Source organism: Acinonyx jubatus, chromosome A2 (assembly GCF_027475565.1).
Source record: "Acinonyx jubatus isolate Ajub_Pintada_27869175 chromosome A2, VMU_Ajub_asm_v1.0, whole genome shotgun sequence".
Lineage (NCBI taxonomy): Eukaryota > Metazoa > Chordata > Mammalia > Carnivora > Felidae > Acinonyx > Acinonyx jubatus.
In genome coordinates, this window is record NC_069383.1 from 145175446 (window position 1) to 145200662 (window position 25217).

The following is a 25217-nucleotide window of genomic DNA, read 5'->3' on the forward strand; positions in this document are numbered from 1 at the left end:
CCTGGAAAAATGGGCCTGACACAAGAAAACAAGGTCCAGAATCCTATGTGGCTGAGAGTAGACCGTGGGCAAACAAAGGGCAGATCAACCAAAGAAGGTGTGGTCTGTGCCTAAGGGTTTTCCAAACACAGAAGGGAAGGACAGACTTAGTGAGTAGTAAGCATTCACCCAGCAAGGCACACAGCAAGCAGAAGCTGGAGATTGCAACAGGGAGGCCACAGGGGAGTCACAGTTGGATAGGTGGCCAGTTGCTTTCAGACCCCACACTCTGCAGTCCTTAGGCCTGTCCTCCCTCTCTGCTTGTGCCCATTGAATGTGTCAGAAGCCAGGCTCAACCTTCCTAGGCTCTTAAGTGAAGCAAGTGCTGAGTATACCCTGCAAAGCGGGGTGTGGGGAACTCCTGTAGGGTCTTAGCGCTGGGGCTGCAGGCTGATCCCACTCCCCTTCCCAGCAGTTCTGGGTGAGTCTTCGCTCAGAGGGAAAACACATGGAGAACCCATAGTGTGGTTCTTTTTATTTGCAGTCCTTGCTTTACCCCACAGAAAGGACACTCAAGAGCTCAGCAGAGGGGCTGCCTGGGGGTGGGTGGGGAGAAGACTGGGAACAGCAAACTGGCTAAGGGGCTCATCCCAGTCCTCAGAGATACCTGCTATCTGTCCACAGCAGAAAGTAGGGAGAAGAGAGCCCCCATCTGCCAGTCCGGTTGGAGGAATGAACACAGAGCAGAAGCCATGGGTGTGAGGTATAAGGGCCAACCAAGCAGCCTGGGCCAAGGAAAGAAGGAACCCTAAGGCCTGGTGAGGCCTTGGGGACCAACCCTGGTCGGCCCCAGGATGCTGTCCTGTAGGCCTCCTCTGTACTCCTAAAACACAACCTACACCATCACCGTGGCCGCAGGAACAGGAGGTGGGCATCCATGACATTGGTGCCAGTCAGCCCTGTGTGCAGCAGGTGCACCCCACCACGAAAGCAACGGAAGAAGGTATGTGAGTCATTGTGAGATAGGAAGGTGGCCACGTCCAGGCCCTCAGCGGCAGCCTGGCTGGCCAGCTCAGGCATGACCCAGGCCCCAGCGGCCTCTGTGGGGCCATCCTGCCCATCGGTGCCACCACTTAAAAACAGCACATCTACAGGCCCCAGTGGCCGTCGTCCCAGCTCTACTCCAACACGCAGGGCCAGTTCCTGGTTCCGGCCACCCTTTCCTGAGCCCTGCAATTGCACTGTGGGCTCACCACCAGCCAGCAGGCAGACGGGGCCCCTGGCCCTCACCACAGCCTCCAGAGCCTCCTTCAGCTGCAGGTCTGGGAGCTGGAGCTCAGCTGCCAGCTCATGGAGTTGTTCAGCCTCCTCCGCAGAGGCTCCAGCCCCAGCCAGAGTGAGGCGGGTTCCAGCCACCTGGGCGAGTAACCCGTAGAACCGGGCTATACTTTCCACATCGCCCTGCATGGCTGCGCTCAGCACCACAGCCTGGTACCCCAGCGCCTCAGCCTGCCGCTGGGCCTCGGCCAGCGCCAGCGCGTTGGAGCCAATGATCACGTTGAGTACGTGACCACAGGTGTGTGGCCCATGAGGGTCAGAGTCAGACCGAGCCAGCACAGTCTTCACGGAACGTGGCAGGGCAGCACGAAGGCCGTAGCGATTGAGGATGTGCAGGCAATCTTGCACGTTGTGGACGCTAGCCACAGTGGGGCCGCTGGCAATCACCTCCACAGGGTCCCCCACCACGTCTGACAGAATCAGGCTCACCACCTGGGGTGGGGTCGCAGAAGCAAGGCTTAGTCCCTCCTGGCCCTCACCCTACAGCCACTGAGGATAAACCACCACACGCCCCCTACCATGTATTCACACACCCTCACACTGCCCAGTGCATTTTCTTACCCACTTCTAACCCCTCTCAAGGGGGTTTGTAGAACATGTGGCCACTTGGACCCCCCCCATTCCTCTCTGAGGCCCCTCTCAGCTAGCCCTGTGGACTCCCACACCAGGCCCCTGCCAATCTGTCTGCTGTTCTAGGCTTTCATCTCCCTGGTGCATGTGGGCTCCTCCAGCCCAGGGCTGCCTGGGGTAGAAGCAACCCATGTACCTGGGCAGGGTAGGCAGCCCGAGCCAGCCCCCCACCCTTGAGCTGGGACAAGGCCTTCCGGATTGTGTTCAGCTCCTGGATGTTGGCTCCACGGGCCGCCAGCAGTTTGGTGAGTGTCTGCTTTTCCTCCAGTGTGACGGGTGGGATAGGGGCTGGCAGCAAGGCTGAGCCCCCACCTGCAGAGACAGTGAAGAAGTTGGGCAGATGGGACAGAACTGCAAAGGAACCTCCCCACTCAGGGAAGCAGGCAGGCAGTGCCCACATTAGGGAAGGGGATGCTGGAAAGGTGGGGTTAGGGTGCCCCCGTGTGGACATGCAGTGACTGTGTGTACAGTCACCACACCCGGGGCCCCTGAGGCTGTGCCCTGCCTTAGGGTAGCCTAGGTCCCAAACAGGCACTAAAAGAACTATTCCTTAAGAACTTGGAATAGGGGCTGCCCCTCATCCAGGAGGAGACAGTGAGACCAAGGAGGGGCTCCGTGGGAGCTAGAGACCTGGGTTCTAGCCCCAGATCACATTGGCAAGAGAGCAGCAACAGCAGGGACATTTTCCCTGCAACACCCTGAGTCAGATGTTCCCTATGTACCCCCTCATGGTCACCCAACAGGGTCAGTCAGGGGAGGACCCCACAGCTCCGGGGAGGCCAGATACAATACCCAGGGCCACCTGGGGGTCAGCCATCCAGGTTCCTTACTGCCTCCCTTGCTCTTGTGACCCCGAGGGCTCAGACCAACCATCTCTCACAGACCTGGTATTTGGAACCACCACCACCATCCCCCAAACTGTCCTGAATGAGCCAATCTAGCACCCATACCTGAGATGAGCACAAGCAGTAGATCGTCCGCCGTGAGGCTTTCAGCCAGCTCCCGGATGGCCAGTGCGGCCCGGAGTGCATCACGGTCTGGGAGGTTGTCCTCTGCGCCCTCAAATACCTGGACACAGCTGTGTGGCTTCAGCAGCATCTCCCTGAAAGACAGAACAGACAGCAAGAGATGGGGTGAGCTCCTCTCCTTCCACCTGATTTCCCAGCTGTACAGGTGAAGGATGCCAACTGGCACCCATCCTGGAGCTAATCTAGACCCAAAAGGAAAGGGATGCTGGTGAGGGAGGGAGGCCCGATGGGGCCTGAGTTTGGCTTAGCTTCCCCGCCTGATGGACAGTGGGCAGCAGCCCCCCAAGTCTCCTTACTGTTTGCCAGCATGCTCCATGGCAGCACGGATCCCCTTGGGAACGCTGATCACACCCTGCACGAGATGCTGGCCCAGTAGCTCCTCAGCTGCAGCTGCCATGCCCAGCACAGCCTTGCCAAAGCCCACCAGGTAGAGGTTTTGCCGCAGCTGAAAGCTCCGGTCCCGCACCTTCAGCTGCCCACCACCAGGATCCAAGGACAGTGCCCGGTGCAGCATGGGGCCTGGAAGCATGGCACCCACAGCGCTCTCAAACAGCTGCCGTGCCTGCTCCGCGAGGGCCATGCCACTGGCCAGCCGGACCACTGCGCCACCCAAGAGGAGTGGGCGCAAGGGGGCTCGGGCCAAGCAGGGCAGGACCTGCAGGACTGCAGCCATGCCCCACTGTTCTCAGCACCACCTGGCACCCATGGCTGCCTAGGGGGAAGAAAACACCAGTAAGGCCGCTGCAAGACCAGAGTCACCCCCACCACCACCACCACAGCTACCTCTCTGAGGGCTTGGGGCCGCTGGACCCCACAGTGGCTGCTGCAATGGGCCATCTGCCAGTCCAAGACTTTCTGAGGCCCTCAGCTGCCTCATCTAACTCCAGTTCTCGGAGCCCAAGCCCGCCACCTACCATGTCCTTCTCTTCTGCAGGCTCTACTCTGGCCCTCTGGACACTCTGCCCCGGGTCCAAAGGTCCTGTTAGCCAAGCCCTCCCCTAGGCCACCCGCTTCGGCTGAGAGTTAATCATTCATAGAGGGAGCAATTCCTCTCATTGGGCTCCCGCCCCACCCCTTTTCCACCCCCTTCACTTCTAAGCCCTCGTCCAGGAGCAACACCCCTTTCTGGCACTCCTTCCTTGCCTGTTTACCACTTCTGTTGCCAAGAGGCTGCCGGCTGTCCCACCAACTGACCCTGAGCCCGATGACCTGTAGCCTGCTCAATTTCATTAGCTCATGGATCTGGTCTGGGAAGCCTAGGTCTGTGTGGGGAGGCTGTAGGCTCACAGGAGCACTGACAGGCAGACCCAGAGCACATCCTCAGGACACACAGCCTGAGGAATCCCAGTGCTCAAGGCCAGTCCAGCAAAAGGTTTGGGTTCAAGCAAGAAATGGCAGCAAAGACTGGCTCATGATGGAACCTCAGATAAGTCCCTAGACACCACAATAAGGCCACACACCTTGGGGCCCATACTGCAGGACAAAAAAGGACACCCTTCCACCTACTTGGCTAGCTAGACCCACCTCTGCTAAGAACATGCCTTTCACTCTGACCTAACAAGACAAGTCTTGGGTCACACCACCCACAGGAGTGAGAGCCAAGTGTCTGGAGCAGGAAAGGCCAGGCTTCCAGAACTGAGGCCAGTCATTTTCCCCACTGGGCAAGGTAAAGGCTAAAGTAGCCTCAGGGTGAAGGTCAGGAGGCTGTAAAGGAATTCAGGGACAATAAAGCCCCAAAGAGCTCATCTCTAAAAAAGGCATCTGCTTTAACAATGCCCACCATAAATGCTGCCAGCTGACTGCACAAGTATGCACAGAGCAGGGGAAGGAGGCTGGGAATCAGGCTTCAGCTCTACCAAAGAGACAATTCCTTTTCTCTCACTGGACCTCACATACAAAATGAGAGGTGGGATGAGAAGATTAACGCTTTCCCCTTGACATCCTTGGTCTCTCTGAAGCTGCCCACTGTTAACACAGAAAACCTGAGCCCCACTTTATCCCACACTCAAAAAACCTAACAATGTGTAGTCCTCAGCCACTTAGCCAGCATGGTTCTCAGCTTTCCCGTAAGACCAATGCTGCCTGACTCCAGCATTAAAAGGAACACAGAGGGTGCTGACATATGGACTCTGAAAAATGGGCTCAACTTTTGCCAGGCAGCCCCTGGGGATGGCCCATTAGGCTAGGAACCAAAAGCGGCTTAGAATCTAGCAACAGCCTGACAGCCTGCATGAACTTTGTACCTCTTTCCCAGATGGACACAGGCCTTGCCACAGTACACCAGAGCTCGGGGGAGGGAGGGGGAGAGGAGTGTTCAAGGCAAAGGTTGCCAGTTAAAATATAAGATGTATTTGAATTTCAAATAAATCAGATCATTTCTTTCTTTCTTTTCTTTTCTTTTTTTTTTTTTTTTTTGAGAAAAAGAGAGAAAGAGAGAAAGAGCAGGGGAGGGGCAGAGAGATGGAGAATCCCAAGCAGGCTCTGCCCTATCAGCAGAGCCTGACCAGGGAGCTCAATCTCACCATCCTGAGATCATGACCTGAGCTGAAATCAAGAGTCCTACGCTTAACTGACGGAGTCACCCAGGTGCCCCTCAATTAGGGATTTTTAAAATACAAGTATGTTCCATATAATATTTGAGGCACACCTACACTAAAAAAAAATGTTACCTATCTGAAATTAAATTTTAACTGCACGTCCTGTATTTTTACTTGCTACTCTTTAGTCACACACCCTCTCTCCTAAAACTCCCAGGTACTCCAGAGATAAATCCGGAAACACCGAGAAGACCCTCCTTGACTCCTCCTCGCCACCAAGTGGGGCTGGAGCCACTTCCGGCCTTTTCCTGCCCGCACATGCTCCGGAAGTAATGTCATCCTCTACCGGCGCTTTAGACCTTTCCGAGGGAACTTCACTGCCGCGTGACGTCCGGTAGTGACCCGAGAAATAATGGCCCGCCACCACCTGGACCCGCCACTGCCCGGCCCAAGAACTTCTTCCGTGGGCCCTCGCGCCGTGGACTTACCGCCCCACCGCTCTGGGTCGCGGCTTCCGGTGCCGGAGACCGGAAGTACTCGCGGGTAGGGCGGAGCGGAATCAGGAAGCGTGGGGTGAGAGGGGGCGGGGTTGGGGTGCTGCCGGGCGCAAGCTGCCGTGGGAGGGGGGTGTGAGGTTTGTGTGAGTGGGAACTAAGGCGTTTCCTCCGCTCGGACTTTTGGGAGGCTTGGGTGGAGCCACCTTCAGGCTGTATTGCTTTCATCTCTGCAACGGGGGCAATAATCTCCGACTCACCCAATTGCCGTAAGCGTCCCCTCCTTTATCCCGTAGGATCCCATCAGTCAGCAAATACATTCCTTCCTCCTGTTAGGTGCCCGGCAATAGACTGAGCAAAGGGACTGAGAATTACGATTTCCCCACAATTCACCCTTTCTGGAGCCAGATTAAATCATCCCGGCTCCTCTCCACCTCTGTAATCCCACAACTCTTTTGTGTTCACCCCTCTCCTCCGTGACCAACCAATTGCATGAACCTCGAGCACACAAGCTGCCTGTAAACATGAATGACCCTGGGTCTCCCTTACTCTCTCCATTCTCAGCCTGTGTCCACCCTTGAGCCTGACTTGATGCCTTCCCGCATTCAAAAGACAAGTCCTGACCAGACTCCAAAGACACAAAAGAGTTGTTTGTTTTTTTTTTTTCAACTGATATTCTCCTGGGGAGATGGGGGGAGGGAGTTACATCACAAATCACACAGCAGACTTTCTAAAAATCTTAAAACATATCCCCACCACCACCACCAGTTTCCTTTTGCAGCTGCCACATCTCTCCATAGGTCTCCAAACCATGCTCTGTTCTCATGAACTCCTCCTAACCCCTTCCCAGCTGTCTCCCTGGATTTTTCTTTCCAATTATAACAGAGGACCTTTTATTCCCTGTCACCCTCTCCCAAACTTCCCCTCTCCATCATCAAAACAAAGGCACCTTCAGGAGAATCTGCCCTCCTTAGATGTGGGGAGATTGTCAATACTTAAAATTTCAGTTTTTCCTTGCTGATAGTAAGTAGTCTTGGTTCAGCTTGCATTTATTCATTCCTCCAGCATTCAGCAGACATTCCCTGACTTTCTATGTAGGTCAAATGCTACAGCTACTGGGATGAGTAAGAAGTGGTACTTTGAGTTGAGAATTTTACTCTGCTTTCGTAATTGCAGACCCCCATTACTAGAAGGAATGTATATTTGAGCACCTCTCTCATTTAGTGCCAGAGACTCATGAACAAATACCATTTACCATGCCAATGCTGTTCTGTCAGACTGTAAGCAGGAAGACTAATTATACCCATGTTTTAAATCCTTCTCCCACCCCACCACTCACAAGATGTATTTAACAGCAAGGTTTAAATGCCCACTGGACTCTGAGTTCTTGGAAGGTGGTGACTTGGTCTAATTTATATTTGCATCTCTACTGCCTTGCATAGGACCAGGCACTAATAAAAGCTGGAATTTCTATATTTTTTATCTCCCACCCCCACTTTCTTTCTTCCTTTCCTTATTTTTTTAACGAATTAACAAGAGGACAGTGAAGTAAGTACTCAGCTACAAAGTGCTGCAGACCCAAAGTAGAAAATATTTCACAAAAGGAAAAGAAATGGGGCGCCTGGGTGGCTCAGTCGGTTGGGCAGCTGATTTCGGCTCAGGTCATGATCTCACAGCTCGTGAGTTCAAGCCCCGTGTCGGGCTCTGTGCTGACAGCTCAGAGCCCGGAGCGTGCTTCAGGTTCTGTGTCTCCCTCTCTCTCTACCCCTCCCACGCTCATGCTCTCTCTCTCTCTCAAAAATAAATAAACATTAAAAAAATTTTTTTTAAAGGAAAAGAAATAATGGTAATAACAAGTAGAAGCCTTCATGAAGCAGTGGGATTTAGATCTAAGAAAACAATTGGGCTCATCAGAATGCATACACATACCTTGATAGTAGGCATGAATATGCCTATAGTCTTTTTAAGTGCACTTTGACAGTAAGTATCGATGTCAAAAATGAGGGGGCGCCTGGGTGGCTCAGTTGGTTAAGTGTCTGGCTTCGGCTCAGGTCACGTGTGAGCCCTGCATCCAGCTCTGTGCTGACAGCTCAGACAGAGCCTGGAGCTTGCTTTGGATTCTGTGTCTTCCTCTCCTTCTGCCCCTCCCCCACTTGCTCTCTCTCTCTCTCTCTCTCTCTCTCTCTCAAAAATAAACATTAAAAATTTTTTTAAATTAAAAAATGTGACAGGCAACTTCAGTATGAGGAAATAACTGGTTGTGTAGACAAAGATGATGTAGGGAAGGAAAAAGACTTTGTCCTCTATTCTCTTAGTTTCAGTGGTTGAGGCCCTACGAACTAAATTGACAGAAGACAGATCAACAGAGGGAAAAGTTTATTTCATATGTATATGAGGGGACTCAGAGAAATGAAGTAAAAACCACAAAGAGGCCAATAGGCCTGAGAGCTTATATATATATATAAATATATATATCAGTTTAAACAAAAAGCAATAAATTTGAAAGATGTGACGAGACAAAAGGGGTTCAGACTTGTGCGGGTAATAAATTGTGGGAAAGTGTATATATATATATATTATATATATATAATATATATATTATATATATGGAAGATATATATATAAAATATACATATATATTATATATATGGAACTAATAGAAGATAAGGATTGCTGTTAGTAAGATTTGTTTGTACAGATTCACCTTTGGCATTGGCTGTCCCTCTCCTGGTACAGGGAGGACTCTTTCTCATTGGAAATTTATATCCTGCTTTTATGTAGGAAGGAGGAGGGCAGGGAGCCTTTTCTGCATCTGTCCTGAAATTTCTTCAATTCAAAGTAATCCTTATGCCAAAGTGGCATATTTTGGGATGGCATATTCTGATCCCCTTTAAATGGACATGAGATATCCAGCCCAGGGTTGTTGTGAGTATAGAGCAATCTAAATATCCATTGAGAAGATAATTTATACAAATAAGTTATAGTACTTCTAAACAGGTATTTAAAATGGTATTCTAATATTATTAAGGCTTACATATGTGTTACTTTTTGCAATGCTATTCTGTTTAAAAAAAACTGTTGAAAAGATAATTTACCGACTGGGTGGCTCAGTCAGTAGAGCATGTGACTTTTGATCTCGGGGTTGTGAGTTTAAGCCCCACATTAGGCATAGAGCTTACTTTAAAAAAAGAAAAACAACCATTTAAGTCAAATATATAAGCCTTCTGCATTATTCGAGCAAGCTGAAGGAAAGAAGGCATGTACTGGGGTACGTTACTTATACCCTATTGAGGGAGAATTTACTGAATTTATTCATCAGATTAAGCTTTAATTAAAATTTTTTTAAGTTTATTAGTCTTGAGAGAGAGAGGAGAGAGAGAATCCCAGGTAGGCTCCCCACTGTCAGTACAGAGCCCAACGTGGGGCTCGAACTCAAGAACTGTGAGATCATGACCTGAGCCAACATCAAGAGTCGGATAATTAACCAACTGAACCACCCAGGTGCCCCTGGATTAAGCTTTAATTTGAATGTTCCCTTTTAAAGTTTTTTTTTTTTTAATGTTTATTTTTGAGAGAGAGAGAGACAGAGACAGAACATGAGTGGGGGAAGGGCAGAAAGAGAGGGGAAGAAACTGAATCTGAAGCAGGCTCCAGGCTCCAGGCTGTCAGCACAGTGCCCGACTCAGGGCTCGAACTCACGAACCATGAGATCATGACCTGAGCCTAAGTCAGACGCTTAACCAACTGAGGCACCCAGGTGGCTCTAAAACATCCCCTTTTAGAGCAAAGGAAGAGGTTGTTCCTGGGTGAGGTTAGGTCATCGGTGACCAGGGGAAGATGGCAGTAATGGTACCCATCTCCACTAACAGTGCTGAATCTCAGGAATTCAACATGGGTGAAGTACTTGGTCCCTGTAACTCTGAAATCTGCACACCACCAGCCCCGGCCCCACTCCCCGCACACAAGCTCAAAGAGGTCATCAGGGTAGTGAATGGTACAAATTTGTGAGATCAGTGCTCAGTCTTGGGCTTTCTGACCTTGGAACTTTGCTGTGAATAAGCCCTGCTTGTTGAGAAAGCTGATCACAAATGATTGCAGCCGTTTGAGGTTTCAGATGCCCGTGGAGGTTTGGAGTGTTAGTGCACATTGCCAGTCCGGCAGAGTCAGCAGCCGTCCCCCTCAAGTCCCTGTCCCTCTATCGACGTTCACCCTGTTATCCTCCAACCTCAAACCATGGTGGTGTGTGCTAGTGCTATTTACCACCTAAGTCCAGTTCTCTCCCCTTCCAGCACTTCCTGGCCCTCTTGTGGTTGAGAAGAGTCATTCAGCTAGTTATGGCCAACCGGTGGCATAGCGAGTAGAAGTGGTGTGGTTCATTTCTGGGCAGTTAACTGCCCAGGTGAAACCTTCCTGAGCATTTTCCCCTTGGGCTTAGCAACTGACAACCTTCAAGATGGTGGCTTTTTTGCCAACCTAAAACCTGAGTGACAGATGGGAAGAGCCATCCTGCTAACCCACAAAGGACAGGTATTGAAAATAGAAAGTGAACCTTTGATGTTTAAAGCTACTAAGATGTTGGGGCACCTGGATGGTTCAGTCATTTGACCATCCGACATTGGCTCAGGTCATGACCTCACAGTTTGTGGGTTCGAACCCCGCGTCGGGCTCTGTGCTGACAGGGTGAAGCCTGCTTTGGATTCTGTGTCTCCCTCTCTCTCTGTTCCACCCCGACTCATGCTCTCTGTGTCTAAAAAATTTTTAAAAAATGTTTTTATTTTTAAAAAGCTACTAAGATGTGGGAGTTTGTGTTATTGCACCATAACCTAGCCTATGCTGGTTGATATGTACACTTTATCCTGTTGCAAGTTAGTTTCAGAAATCAAGACCTGCATTTTGGAATCTTGATCTACTTTTGATATCAGATCATCTGGAAAATGTTGGTTCTCACTGGCATTCATCTTGCTAGATGCACCAAGAGATCAAGAACATCTTGCTGTATATTCAAATTCAGGAGAGTCTTGTACACTAATCAATACCACAAGGCAGGAGCACAAAGCAGAAAGCAACTTTCATGAGGAGAAATTCTTTGCATCAGTCTTGGGATTCTGTGGTGGGGCAGATTTTTATTCCATCAGTTCATGTGGCCTCTGGGGTTCTCTTCCTTTACTGCATTTTAATTGTGACTAGACAAAGGTAAATGATTGCAAGAATTCAGGACCAGCAAGAAATGTAAGATTGATGTAGAACCAAAAATAAAAATAGTGAACATGAACATGTTCCGTCTTTTCTCCAATAAGATATACTCAGCTTGGTTATTCAATGTAAAAACTATTGTGAATTATTATACTGCATCCATAAGAGAAACCTTAAAATCCACTGTGAAAATAAAGCAGTGATTTTTTTTTTTTAATTTATACAAAACCTGGGATAAATCAGGCTCTCCATCATCAATTCCAAACTGGAGGCAGCTGCCTTCTCAGGGAGGCACTCCTGGTTTCCATGGCCTCCCTTCCACTTATCCTTGACATCCTAGACCTCTTCCTTAGCATTCAGCCCCTAATGCCTCACAGAGGTGGCACCAAGGGATAAAGAGATCCCTTTTGGGGGCTTCCAGGGCCAGCTCTACAGTGAGTTTTCAGGAGCCTCCTCTTCCACCCTCCACCCCTGCTTTTGTCTCTGCAGCGCTAAACCCTTCTCCAGGTCAGGCCCAAGGTGGGTGCTCTGGGAGACCCCAGAGACACCAGAGCTCCGATGTGGGGATGGATAGGGTCCTGAGGCCGGAAGGAGTGGTGTTTTCTTTTTCTTTAAGTTTTTAAATTTTATTTATTTTGAGAGAGAGCATGAGCGGGCAGAGGCAGAGAGAGAGGGAGAACCACCCGGGGTTCAAACTCAGGAACTCAGATCATGACCTGAGCTGAAATCAAGAGTCGATGCTTAACTGACTGAGCCACCCAGGCACCCCAGCAGTGGAGCTTTCTTAGGTGAAAGCTGTGAAACACCATAGACTATTTTTCTTGCAAAGAGGGGTGGGGGGTATAAATAATGCTCCCAGAAGCAGCACTGCTGTGACAGATCCGGGGTTGCCAAAGCATTGCAGGTTGAATTGTAAGAAAGGATTTTTAAGTCTTTTGAAATAGTTCTGTATGTTTAGAGGCAGAGGCCCTGGGCCTCTAGGCAATTCTTCCTGGATCTGAGCAGTCTAGGTTTATCTGGGAAGAACCCATCCCTTCCTTCCAGAACAAAAAGGCATTGTTTACCAACAATGGACTTTGTTAAATGTGAATGACTACCTACCCTTTGCCCTAGAAACTGGGCTGGAACTTTCCAGTCAGAAGCAGAGTATGAATCCAGACTCCAGGCTTATTGGCTGTGTGACTTTAGGAAAGTTATTTAACCTCTCAGTCTTCATCATTAAAATGGGGTTAAGAGCATTAAATAAACAATATGTTTCTAGTGCATGTAGAAAGGCTCAAAGTTGTGGCTGGGCCAGCTTTGTGGGTGTGGGACCTGTGTAGTCACACAGGGAACCAAGGTCAGAAGGGTCCTGCACTCGAAGGTTGAATATTGTCAAATATTCTACCGTTGCTCTCTAGCATTTCTTAATGATTTTTTGAGGAGGGGCCCATATTTGTATTTTGTACTCGGCCCTGAAAATTATGTAGTCGGTTTCAGACCTCCTCTTTTCAGACCCCCTGGTCCTAGGGCTCAGGACCTCTCTGAGGAATTCCAGTAGGTGGTCACATGTTAGGAGGACCAGTGTCCAAACTGGGGGCGGGGCGGGGGGGGGGGGGGAGCAGAGGTGGCACTGTGGTTCCTGGGCAGTACTGAGGCTGTAATGAGAACATCTGAACTCCCCCGCTATGACAGGCATGTCCTGGCCACTGGGCCCAGGAGAGCTCTTTAGGCAAGAGACCTAGAAACCCTCCCTGACTCAGTAGCTGAAGGCCACACTTGGGAGTCATCCACAGGCTGATCCCTTGGGGGAAACTGAACACTGCATGTAATTCAGGCGTGGTACAAGCCACATGAATTATATGAAATCAGCCCCGGGTTCCTTGGAAAAGGAATGTTACCTCCATGCATGGCCATCATTGTTTCCTATTGGTGGTACGTGAAATGAAGCATTCATTTAGCAAAAGCAGGCAATTTGTCAGGTGAGAAGTGTTCTGTGTGAACTGAGTGTGACAGCTGAAATGTGCTATACGGAGTCACCGTGGGTTGCAATTGTGTTCCAACATTCTGCTTTTCTCTGTGGTGATTATGTTCACACACACACACACACACACACACACACACACACACACACACACACAGCCTTCCCAAAGAAGAGTCACACAACTGTAGTTATTGTGAGGGCTTGTTTAAGAAGTTGAGGGGGAGTAGAAAACACAACCCCAGAGTGTGCCACTTGGGCATGTAGATTGTTTTGAACTGAAGGAAATTAAGCTGACTCAGGAAAACCGCCCAAGGAATTCAGATAGAGGGCCTGTAACAGGAAGAGAGCTGTTACCAGAGATAACTGTTTACATCAGAAAGAGTTATCTGTGGGGCGCCTGGGTGGCTTAGTCCCTTGCCCGTCCAACTCTTGATCCCAGCTGTCGTGATCTCACAGTCCGTGGGGGTAAGCCCCCATGTTGAGCCTCACGTTGACTGTGCAGACCCTTCTTGGGATTCTGTCTCTCCAAACAAACAAACAAACAAACAAACAAGCTTTTTAAAAATGCTGTTTAAAAAAACAGAAAACTTATCTGCCTCGCGTGACAAACATTTGTTTACCAAACATTTGCTCTTCTCATCTTCTTATGAATTGTCTTTCTCCCCATTGAAGCCCTAACCCCCCACCCTTTTCTCCATGGCTCAGCATATGGTATACAAACCTCAATTGCCAGGGCACCTGGCTGGCTCAGTCAGAAGAGCATATGACTCTTTTTTTTTTTTTTAATGTTTATTTATTTATTTTGAGAGAGAGCTAGCAAGCTCCCATGTGAGTGGGGGAAGGGCAGAGAGAAAGGGACAGAGAGAATCCTAAGCAGGGATTCTGCGCTGTCAGCACCAAGCATGACTCAGGGCTTGATCTCACGGTTCATGTGATGATGACCTGAGCCGAAATCAAGAGTCAGACACTTAATCTACTGAGCCACCCAGGTGCCCCAAGAGCATGACTCTTGATCTCAGGATGGTGAGTTTGATTCCCACATTGGGTGTAGAGATTACTTTAAATGAATAAATAAAAACTTAAAAACAAAACAAAAAAACCCCTCAGTTTCCTGACTGCCTGAAGGGGCCAAGGGCAGGCTACCCCAAAACGTGCCACTTTGGTATATTGATTATTCTAAGTAAAATTTACTGAAGAAACAGCCTATGCAAGAAGGACACTCAGACCCTCCTCTGTCCCCCTGAAAGCAGAAAATAAATCTCCCAGGTGAAAGGTACCCTCCCTGTACCAGGAGCTAAAGAGACACCCTTCTCACCAGAGATGGGAAATTCAGAGCCCAGAAGGCTGTATAAATAACTCTTGTTACTTTTTACTAATTTGTGACCCCAGCCCAAATTCTGTTTAGAATTTCTTACTAATTGAGGCTCCCAAAGTTAAGTTTTCTTTGTTCTGTCAATTCCTCACAGATTTATTGTCTCTTTGTCTAAAGAGTATGAAAACTGCCTGCCTTCATCATTTCTTGAAGTCTCAATTCCATAACTGGACTTCTGTACACGCGTAATGAAACTCTGGTATTTTTTCCTGTTCGTTAATCTGTGTCATGTCAATTTAATTCCTAGTCCAGCTGGAAGATGTTGAGAGTAGAGAAGAATTTTTTCTTCTCTTCAGTTGGTGTAGTTGGCAGGATACTTTAATTCACTGGACATCGCTCACTCCAGACACTGTAGCAGCTGAGAGATCCTGGACATCCAACATCCAACATCCAACTGGCAAAAGGTAAGATCTCTTACCACGTCAGCCTCCTGGAAGCTCTACAGAGTCCAATGGAGATAGAGTGGTGAGAATCTTTTTTTCTTCCTGTAAATTTAGATTAGGAGAAAATATTGTGGAACTAGCTCCTTGGGCAACTTTCAAGCTGACCTCAGAGACTGTTGAGTTAAAGAGACTGGCCATCCATTTAAACAAACTTTGCTGTGGATCCTCTATGTAAAAACAGAATGAGGTTTTTCCTTTTGTTCTGTGTCCTAAGAGTTTGGCTTTGTGACCCATGAGAACATTTTCTCTGATTTCTGCCTTCAGGAGGGTACACTTACTGAGGTTCACTTTGGTGGCCTGTCAAATAGAGACGCATAGTTACAATTTGCACTCTTTCTGGCCAGGCCAGCTTGCAGGGGAATTTGTCATAAAAGGTCCCAGCCCATAAGGGGCCTTGTTGTCCAAGCTTTGTTGCTTGGCAGTGCTAGAAAAATCCCATCCCAGTAGCACCCACCCAGTGTCACAAATTAGAGGGTCTGTGACTGGAGGCATCTCACCATTTCATGAGAGACCAGAGACATCCTTACCTCCTGTGCAACAGAGGTCTTTGTTCTAAGACTAATTTTGGGAGTGAACTTTTGGATCATGGGGGTTATATCATATATGCCCTCTCTGGACACCCCTTGTATCTTTGGTTAAACCATTAAAAGGCTTATTGGTTTGAGTCCCTATTAATAGATCCTATTCATCAATGGCCAGACATTGACTATATTTGAAAAAATATAAATTGACTATATTTGAAAAAAAAAATCCTGTATAAAGGACTCTCAGTTGTCTTATTGGAATAATAGCTAGGCTTAAGGACTGCCTTGACAAGATAAAAATTAGACTTAAGACAAATGACCACATCTAAACTAAATTTCCTTTCTTAAAATCCAGATCTCAAATCTGCCTATTTTAACTTCCCTTCCCCTACAAGATTTGCAGAGAGCATTCCAGCTTCATCTCTAGGTTCAAAGTATACAGGCTACTCTTGTAAATGCTGAAGGCCAAAAAGTGAATTTAGCAGAAGCAACTGGGACAGGCAGTAGGGCTCACTTTGCTGTAATCAGGTCTGCCAGCTTCAGGCATTTCTATGCAATAACCTTCGCAGATGTATCCTAGACACCCCCCCCCCCAAACCATGCTCCCCGCTTCAAAGAATTCATATCCCTTGAACAGCAGCGGATCTTTTGAATTATAAAGCCCTTTTTCCTCCACTTTCAAAAGATCCTACCAAATTTAGAGAAGAATTAGAAAGATTAATTGCTATTCACAACCCTATTCACAGAGACCTTGACTGGCTGCTAAGGGGAGTTCTTCTGACCCAAGATTAAACCGGTTATTAGACAGGCCAGACTAGCCCCTGAGAAAACCCCTTCCACAAAAGAAACAGGTGATCCACATTTCTCACAGGCCCTCCTATAAATGATCTGCAAAAGGCCAGTATTCAGAGTCAAATAGAAGCCTAGGTTAAACTGTGTACTCAGTACTCAGAAAGAAGGCTTTTGTTAAAATGCTTTATGCAAACTTTACAAAGGCATAAATCTTTTGATTCTCATTTTAGTTAAAAATCTCTGTGATATAAAGAAACAAACTTAGTTTAAAAGGTGGGCTAATCCCTTGATATTCAGGCTATAATCCAGTTCTTTGGGGAATTAAAAATGCCTCTGTTTTACAAATATATATATATATATAATGAGAAATTCAGCCTAGAAACAAGTCACAGACGACCTATCTTTACAAACCTCACCTATTTCTCTTAAAATGTTGATGGATATCATACTTTTTTTTAAGTAGGCTCTATACCCAACATAGGGTTTGAACAACCCTGAGATCAAGAGTCACATGCTCTGCCAGCTGAGCCAGCCAGGCACCCCTGTTTATGAATAAAAGATCAAGCTACTGGAACAAAATTGTCCTATACTTAGAAACAACAACAACAACAAACAAACTTGTGCTCTTTCTCTGCCCCTTAAAGTTATTAATCTTCTGTCCTTGAAATGACATAGCCCACAACTGCCTAAGAATAAAGGGAAAAAAGGAGGGTGGGGAGTAGACCTTTTAAAATACAAGCTGCTAAAAGGGCTTTTTTAATGGCACCTCTGATATGCTCCAAATACCCACCTTAGAGGAAACATGGATACTTTCTCTGTAAATTTTCTACCCCCATCTTCTCTAGGACTTAAGAGCCATTCATTGAAATTCTTCGTTTTTTAAGTATATTTGTTTATTTTTGAGAGAGAGAGAGAGAGAGAGAGAGAGAGAGAATCCCAAGCAGGCTCCAGGCTAATAAACAGCATGACAAGGGGCTTGGCATGGGGCTCCATGTGGGGCTTGAACCCACCTACCATGACCTCATGACCTGAACTGAAATCAAAAGTCAGAGGCTTAACCAATGCAGCTACCCAGGCGCCCCTCCATAGGTCATTCTAACTCACAAATTTATCTCCAAGAATTGGAATTCATAAGGAGCCCTCAGTTTTAGAAGCTATATTGTTTAGGAGAGGTTCCACTTTAAACTGTATAGCATGAAATTTAAAAATTTAATAAATGGGCCAATCTTAACCCTATTGTGGTATTAATTTCACAAAATGTAAGTGTATCAAGTCATCAGGTTGTACATGTTACTTAATGTTATATTTTAGTTATATCTCAATACAGCTGGGGGGCAACTTTCTAACCAGCTTAAACAATAAGGAATAATTGTTATTTCACGTAACAAGGGATTTCAAGGTAGGACGCTGTAGAGTTGGTGTGCAGGTCACAAAGACCCTGGGTCAGTGTCCTAGAGCTGCTCTAACACTCACACAAAGTGGGTGGCCTGAAACAATAGGGTTTTATTGTCTCAGTTCTGGAGGCCAGTAGTCCAAAATCAATTTGTCACCAGGGTCATGTTTCTCTGAAACCTATAGGAGACACTCCCATCTCTACTTCCAACTTCACAGGGCCACCTTCTGTCTCTCCCCTCTTCTCTCTCTCTTTTTTAAGTTTATTTTGAGAGAGACAGAGAGTGCAGGCAGGGGAGGAGTGGGGTGCATACAGAGGATCCCAAGCAGACTCTGTGTTGACAGCAGAGAGCCTGATGTGGGGCTTGAACTCACACACCGTGAGATCACGACCCGAGCTGAAGTCAGATGCTTAACTGACTGAGCCACGCAGGAGCCCCTCTCCTCTTCTCATAAGGACACCAGTCATATTGGATTCAGGGCCCAGCCTACTCCAGTATGATGTCATCTTTACTAATTACATCTGCTGCAACCCTGTTTCCAAATTTGGTCACATTTTGGGGTGCTGGGGGTGGGGACTTCAATATATCTTTTGGGGGGGGGGGACACAATTCAATCCATAACGGACCTTTTCCATCTTTCTGCTCTGCCATTCTCATCCTGCTGGCTTGCCTTTAGGCTGCTTTCCTCATGATCAGACTTGGCTACAGGCATCACATCCAGCGTAACAGTGTCCAACGGATGAAGAGGGATCATTTCTTCCTTGTATTTCTTTTAGAAGCAAAGAAACCGTGAGGTGCCTGGGTGACTCAGTCAGTTAAACATTTGACTCTTGGTTTCAGCTTAGGTCATGATCTCATGGTTCGTGGGTTCAAGCCCCTCATCGAGCTCGGGGGCCTGCTTGAGATTCTCTCTCTGCCCCACTCCCTCTCCCCCCCATCCCACAAATGTGCACTCTCTCTCTCTCTCTCTCTCAAAATAAATAAGCATTTAAAAAATAGATAAGCATTTAAAAAAAAAAAGAGGCAAAGAAATCTTCCAAGACCCCTTCCCCAGCAGACTTCCTCTCATTTCTCATTAGCAAAAATACCATCACACTGGCAAGCCTAATCCCATCACTGGAAGGGAAACAAGACCACCCGTCATGATTGGTTTGGATCAAGGGTTCTCAAATTCCAGTATGTATCAGTATCACCTAGAGGGCTTGTTAAAACAAATTGCTGGGCTCCACCCCCAGAGCTTCTAGTTCAGTAGGTGTGGCACAAGATCTGAGAATTTGACTTTTTAAAAACTTTTATTATTTTTTAAAAAATTTAATGTTGGGGCACCTGGGTGGCTCAGTCGGTTGAGCACCCGACTCGGCTCAGGTCATGGTCTTGCGGTTTGTGAGTTCGAGCCCCGTGTCAGGCTCTGTGGTGACAGCTCTGAGCCCGGAGCCTGCTTCGGATTCTGTGTCTCCCTCTCTCTCTGCCCCTCCCCTGCTCACGCTCTGTCTCTCGCTCTTTCAATAATAAATAAACGTTAAAAATTTTTAAATAAAAAAAATTTTTAATGTTTTATTTATCCTTTATTTCTCTCTCAAGGATAAACGTTAAAAATTTTTTTAAATAAAACATTTAATAAAATTTTTTTAATGTTTTATTTATCCTTGAGAGAGAGAGACAGAGCATAAGCGAGGGAGGGGCTGAGTGAGAGAGGGACACAGAATCCGAAGCAGGCTCCAGGCTCTGAGCTGTCACCACAGAGCCCGATGCGGGGCTCGAACTCACAAACCACGAGATCATGACCTGAGCTGAAGTCGGACGCTAAACCCACTGAGCCACCCCGGCGCCCCTTGATTTTTTTTAATGCTTACTTGTGAGAGAGAGCAAGTGGGGGAGGGGCAGAAAGAGGAAGAGACAGAGAATCTGAAGCAGGCTCCGTGAGGTTAGCTCAGAGCCTGATGTGGGGCTCTAGCTCACAAACTGTGACAGCATGACCTGAGCTGAAATCAAGAGTCGGATGCTTTACCGACTGAACCACCTGGGTGCCCCAAGAATTTGACTTTTTTTTTTTAAACGTTTTATTTATTTTTGAGACAGGGAGAGACAGAGCATGAACAGGGGAGGGTCAGAGAGAGGGAGACACAGAATCCGAAACAGGCTCCAGGCTCCAAGCTGTCAGCACAGAGCCCGACGCAGGGCTCGAACTCACGGACCGCGAGATCATGACCTGAGCCGAAGTCGGCCACTTAACCAACTGAGCCACCCAGGCGCCCCAAGAATTTGACTTTTTGACAAGTTTTCAGGCAAGGCTGATGGCTACTGGTCCCAAGACCACACTTTGAGAACCGGTGGTTTAGACTGAGGATTTATCTCAGAGGACTAGGGTCAACTCTTGGAAAAGGCATTGCTATCCAGAGGAGGGAGGAATACCTGAACAAAATCAAGATTCCATCAGAAAAGAGCCAAGAGGGGCACCTGGGTGGCTCAGTCGGTTGAGTGGCCGACTTCCCCTCAGGTCATGATCTCGCGCTCCGTGAGTTCGAGCCCTGTGAGTTCGAGCTGTGCTGACAGCTCAGAGCCTGGAGCCCGTTTCGGATTCTGTGTCTCCCTCTCTCTGACCCTCCCCTGTTCATGCTCTGTCTCTCCCTGTCTCAAAAAGAAAAAAAGAAAAAAGAAAAGAGCCAAGAGGAGGAAGCTATTGAGCAGGCAACCACACAGCGGCCAAAGAACAGCTAGGAAGAGACAAGGAGTGTGTCCAGTCAGGTGAAAAGAGTCAGAACAGGAAGATGTCAATGGAGCCATGGAGAAGAGATTAGGGAGTGGTCAACACCATTAATGTCACAGATAGGAACAGGAAGGTAAGCACTGAACAGTGACCATTGGATTGGACCACTAAAATATCTTTATTGATGTCAGCAAAAGCAATTTTATTTTGAAGACAACACGTAGGAACACTTATACAAAATGCAAAATATTTACATATCATTATCTGCTACTGATGCCAAGTGGTAGCACTAATTTCTAGGGCTGGGATTGGTTTTTCTGGAATCCAGGTAACTAGGTGATTAATAAGAGACCATGGAGTTTGGATTTACTGCTAAACAATAAAATAAGTTTACTGAGACAGAACTCAGTATTCTGAGCTCAAGTTCAAACATAGCCACATCCTGAGTCCTAAGTTAGACGAAAGGTCATGATTGTGGGGAATGGTTTGCATATCCTCATCTATTTGCCTCATCTCTTTGTCCACACATCTGTCTCTGCATATGTTCAGATATGTCTACTAATCCATCAACTCCCACCTACTCCTCTCTATGCACATTTATTGTCAAGCTTCACATATATACATAGGTATCTACAGACAAATCCAGGTTCTGCCACTTGCTACTGGAATACCTCTCTTAGCCTCCATTTTCACATCTATAAAATATAGATAATTGCATCTCTTATAGAGTTGTGAGGATTAGGTGAGAGATCACGTGTATAAATAAAACTGCATATGTATGCAAGGCAATTGTTATTATGGCTACACACCCTTTACTTTCTCCACATGTAACATTGTCAGCTACGACTGATTTCCAAGTGTTGGATGGCTACGGTTTTTAAAATATATTTATACTGATTCCAACCATGTTACATTCTGGAAGAAGGAAAACTATGAAGGCTCTATAAAGATCAGGGTTTGCCAGGAGTTATGGTGGGGGTGGTAGGGATGAATCGGTGGAGCACAGAGGATTTTTAGGGCTGTGAAAATACTCTGTATGATATCATAATGATGGATACTTGTCATTATACGTTTGTCCAAACCCATACAATGTATAAAACCAAGAGTGAGCCCTAATGTAAATTATAGTTAGGGAGATTTTGATGTGTCAATGTAGGTTCATCCTTTGTAACTCTAGTGGGTGTTGTCGATAATGGGGGCTGCTATGAATGTGTGGGGACAGGGAGTATACCCGACATTTCTGTATCTTCCTCTTTTGATGTGAACTTACAACTGCTCTAAAAAAAAATTAAGTGTTAGAAGAAAAAGAGAGAAAATGGAAAAAAGGTAAATGGGCCAATCAAATATCTGAAATCCTTTGGCTAAATTCATCTATTCAATTAAAAATACAAATTGAGCCAGGGGTGCTGGGTGGCTCACTCGGTTGAGTGTCTGACTCTTGATTTCAGCTCAGGTCATGATCTCAGGGTCATGGGATCAAGCCCCTTGTTAGATTCCGAGATGGGTGTGGAGCCTGCTTGGGATTCTCTCTCCCTTCTCGCTGGCCCTCTCCCCTGCTCACTCTCCTTCTCTCTTAAAAAAAAAAAAAAGAAAGAAAAAAAAATTGAGTCAGACACTGGCCGGACCCTAGATAAATTGGGAAGCAAAATTACTTCACAAACACATGATGGAATCATATGTAGCCACTCAAGATGTTCTGTACTCATTGACCTAGGAGATAGATGTTCATACTATTGGATGAAAAGAGTAGGTTATAAATATTAAATTATGAGCCCATTAAAAATATATTTCAAGGAAAAATCTGAAAAGTTCTACATCAAAATGGTAAAATTTATGTCATGTATATTTTACAATGAAAACCAATGTAACAGCAGTTACTTCTGGATGCTAGGTTTGTTTTTCTTGTTACTAATTTGTATTTTTTAGTGTCTCTGCAATGAATATGTATTTGCTTGTGTGAAAACTAAGTAAATAAATAAAATAATGATTTTGTTTTAAGTTTATTTCTTTATTTTGAGGGAGGGGGAGAGGGAAAGAAAGGGGGAGGAGATCAAGGGGGGGAGGGCAGAGAGAGAGGGAGATTCCCAAGCAGGTTCCGCAGAGCCTGACTTCACAAACCACAAGATCACGACCTGAGCCGAAGTCAAGAGTCGGATGCTTAATGGACTGAGCCACCCAGGTGTCCCGATTTCTGTTTTTTTAAGTAGGCTCCATGCCCAATGTGGGGCTGGAACTCACAACCCTGAGATTGAGAGTCACACGCTCTACTGACTGACCCAGCCAGGTGCCCCAAATGAAATAATGATTTAAAAGAAAAGGAAAAATAAAAAATTAAGTCTGACGCTCTTCAAGAAGTTTGATGCACTTCTGACTGCAGCAGTCCCGTCTACCCATCCCCCACTGGAGCCAGCCTTTCTGGGTCACCTTTTAATGTCCAGCCTTTAAGGCACTGTTGGACTGGAAGCTAGGAGAGCCCCACTCTAACAGGGCAGGAAGCCAGACGAGGAATGTGAAACAGGCTGAACCATTTCAGGACACTCTTAAAATATGAAAAAAATGACTTTTCCATCCCAAAAATAATTCAGGGAGTCAAGTCTCAGGAGGAAACTTCAGTCTTAACAGTGAAATCTGGGAAAGGTATAGGGAGTACAAAACTAGAAAAGATTTTCTTACAGCTGACAACATTCAGTTGTTTCTATCTCCGGTTGTTTTTGTTTTCCGTGGGTTAAAAGAATTCAAACAAATGGTATCTCACTTGGTGTATTCAACTTCTTGGAAGTTCCAGGACATGGCACCAAATCTGTCCTTATTGCCATTTAACCATTCAGAGCAGACTCTACATCAGCCTTTCCAGCCTGTGAAATAAAGGAGGAATTGCTGGGAAGTGAGAGCTCCAGGGCACAGAGGACTTTTCTTCTATTGCTTCGCAGTTTGGAAAGTTGCCATCCATTCAGGTTTCACTCAGACAGGCTTTTGCCAGATCCCAGAACAAATTGTAGCCAGAAGTTCTGCTCTTTGTGTGAAGGCAATTGCAGCCCAGACTTAGCCAGGATCTTGCCCTCTCCCTTCAAAGAACAACTTCTTTTTATGTGTAGGGATCCTGGCTTTCCTTTTACCCAGGGACGTCCCTTAGTTCTTTCTAGAAAGATTCAACTATCCCAGGGTTTCTGCTTTCTTTTTACCATTGTCCAGGTTATATCTGGATCTCTGGATATCACATCTTCTTTTTTTTTTTTTTTAATTTTTTTTAACGTTTATTTATTTTTGAGACAGAGAGAGACAGAGCATGAATGGGGGAGGGTCAGAGAGAGGGAGACACAGTTTCTGAAACAGGCTCCAGGCTCTGAGCCATCAGCACAGAGCCTGACGCGGGGCTTGAACTCACGAACCGTGAGATCATGACCTGAGCCGAAGTCGGATGCTCAACCGACTGAGCCACCCAGACGCCCCTCACATCTTCTTAATATCAGTGATTTTAATGTTTAAGTCTTTCCTTTTCCTTTTTCTTCCTCTTTAGCCACTGCAGTTTAGCAAAGCAAAATAAACAGGCCTGTCTCCATTGTTAGAGACCTCAGGCAATTAATCTTTGAGTTGCTGCATGCAACTTAGAGATCTATGAACTCTCATAGGCTGCACTGAGTTTGACCTCTTGCACAGAAAGTTAAAGCCAAGGTGCCTGCCCGGTACCTATTTTGTGATCAGATACCGCTTTCCTTTGTTAGGGATCAACTTTCCTTCCTTTTAAGGCAAAAAATCTTTTAAACAAACCAGAGGGTAATGCAGCTGTTTTACATCTTGAACGTGGTGGTGGTTGCACGACTGAACATGGGTGTCAAAACTTATAAAACTACCCATTTAAAAGGCCAGTTTTTACTGTACATCAATTATACCTCAATTAAGAACACCACCAACAATTTGGTTTACTACCCTGGAAAAATGTGCAATATACAATACTAACCTGGGGGGAAGTGATGGTTGCATTTATAAAGTTTATGTAGATATATGAATAAAGGAGGAGGAAATTGGGAGAACTTAATTTGTTGAATAAGAGATAACTTTCCTTTTTAAGAATTTCTTTGTAATCGATGCTATTAATTTTGAGGCTGTAAATACATCTTAAAACTTAAAGGTGGAGCTATACACTTAAAATTAGTCCACCTTATTCACTTTACGTTATATGTCAATTAAAAAGTTTTTATAGAAGTCTTAAAAGAAAGTTCTGGGCAGTAGTTACAAGGGTGTATATCCAAATGAAAAAAAAAAATCACTTAAAATTTGTGCAGTCTATCGTATAATACAGCTCAAAAAAACGAACAAAAAATCCCCCAGACCCTGAAACTGAAACTATGCTTGCGCTGTGGTGCACTAGCAGTCAAAGCCCGCCAGCGGTTAGCGCACTAACTCACCCCCAGGCCGCCGCTCCAGTGGCGTAGCCGACCCTCGCAGTACCTGCTCCCAGTGGCCTGCGATCCCGCACAAAAGCCCACGGCTTCCGGGCACCCTCGGCCTTCCGGCCCACCAAAGGGAAGGCCGTGGGCATCCCCGCCCCTCGCGCCCTACTGCCCGTCAGGGAACCGCCGCCTCGGGCCACCCCGCCACTCCATTCCTCGGCGGCCGCACTGACGTCACCGCCCCACCGCCCCTTCTCGCGCTGCCGTTCCGCCCGCCCCCTTTCCCGGCGTGCGCTGCGGTGAGGGTCCTCGCCCTCAGCTTCTGCCTGTCGTCCCAAGATGGCGGACACAATGAGCCGGCGCCGCGCCGGTTGGCCTTGAGGCGACTGTGAGGAGGAAAGGTCCGCGAGATCCCGCAGTCCCGGCAGAAGA

The 25217-nt window shown here is 46.9% G+C and overlaps 1 protein-coding gene and 1 long non-coding RNA gene across 6 annotated transcripts; both read right to left on the reverse strand.

The window, feature by feature from the left end:
* Positions 1-499: 499 nt before the first annotated feature.
* On the reverse strand, positions 500-6098 carry GLYCTK (glycerate kinase). Of its 4 annotated transcripts, none has more exons than XM_027038883.2 (5): positions 6001-6098; positions 3272-3687; positions 2898-3049; positions 2084-2259; positions 500-1749 (listed from the first exon to the last, which is right to left on the reverse strand). In XM_027038883.2, the coding sequence occupies exons 2-5, from the start codon at positions 3646-3648 to the stop codon at positions 883-885; spliced, it is 1572 nt and encodes a 523-aa protein (XP_026894684.2). In that variant the 5' UTR covers positions 3649-3687; positions 6001-6098; the 3' UTR covers positions 500-882. The 4 variants fall into 4 exon arrangements, with proteins under 4 accessions (XP_026894684.2, XP_014940742.3, XP_014940741.3 ...); XM_015085256.3 differs by lacking the exon at positions 6001-6098 and adding an exon at positions 5709-5981; XM_015085255.3 differs by lacking the exon at positions 6001-6098 and adding an exon at positions 3890-4045.
* A 7252-nt stretch (positions 6099-13350) lies between these two features.
* LOC128314900 (uncharacterized) lies at positions 13351-25106 on the reverse strand. 2 transcript variants are annotated; one of them, XR_008297125.1, is made up of 2 exons: positions 24801-25106; positions 13351-15019 (listed from the first exon to the last, which is right to left on the reverse strand). It is a non-coding gene; the product is annotated as an uncharacterized LOC128314900 (long non-coding RNA). The 2 variants fall into 2 exon arrangements; XR_008297124.1 differs by having other exon boundaries at positions 13351-15274.
* Positions 25107-25217: the final 111 nt, after the last annotated feature.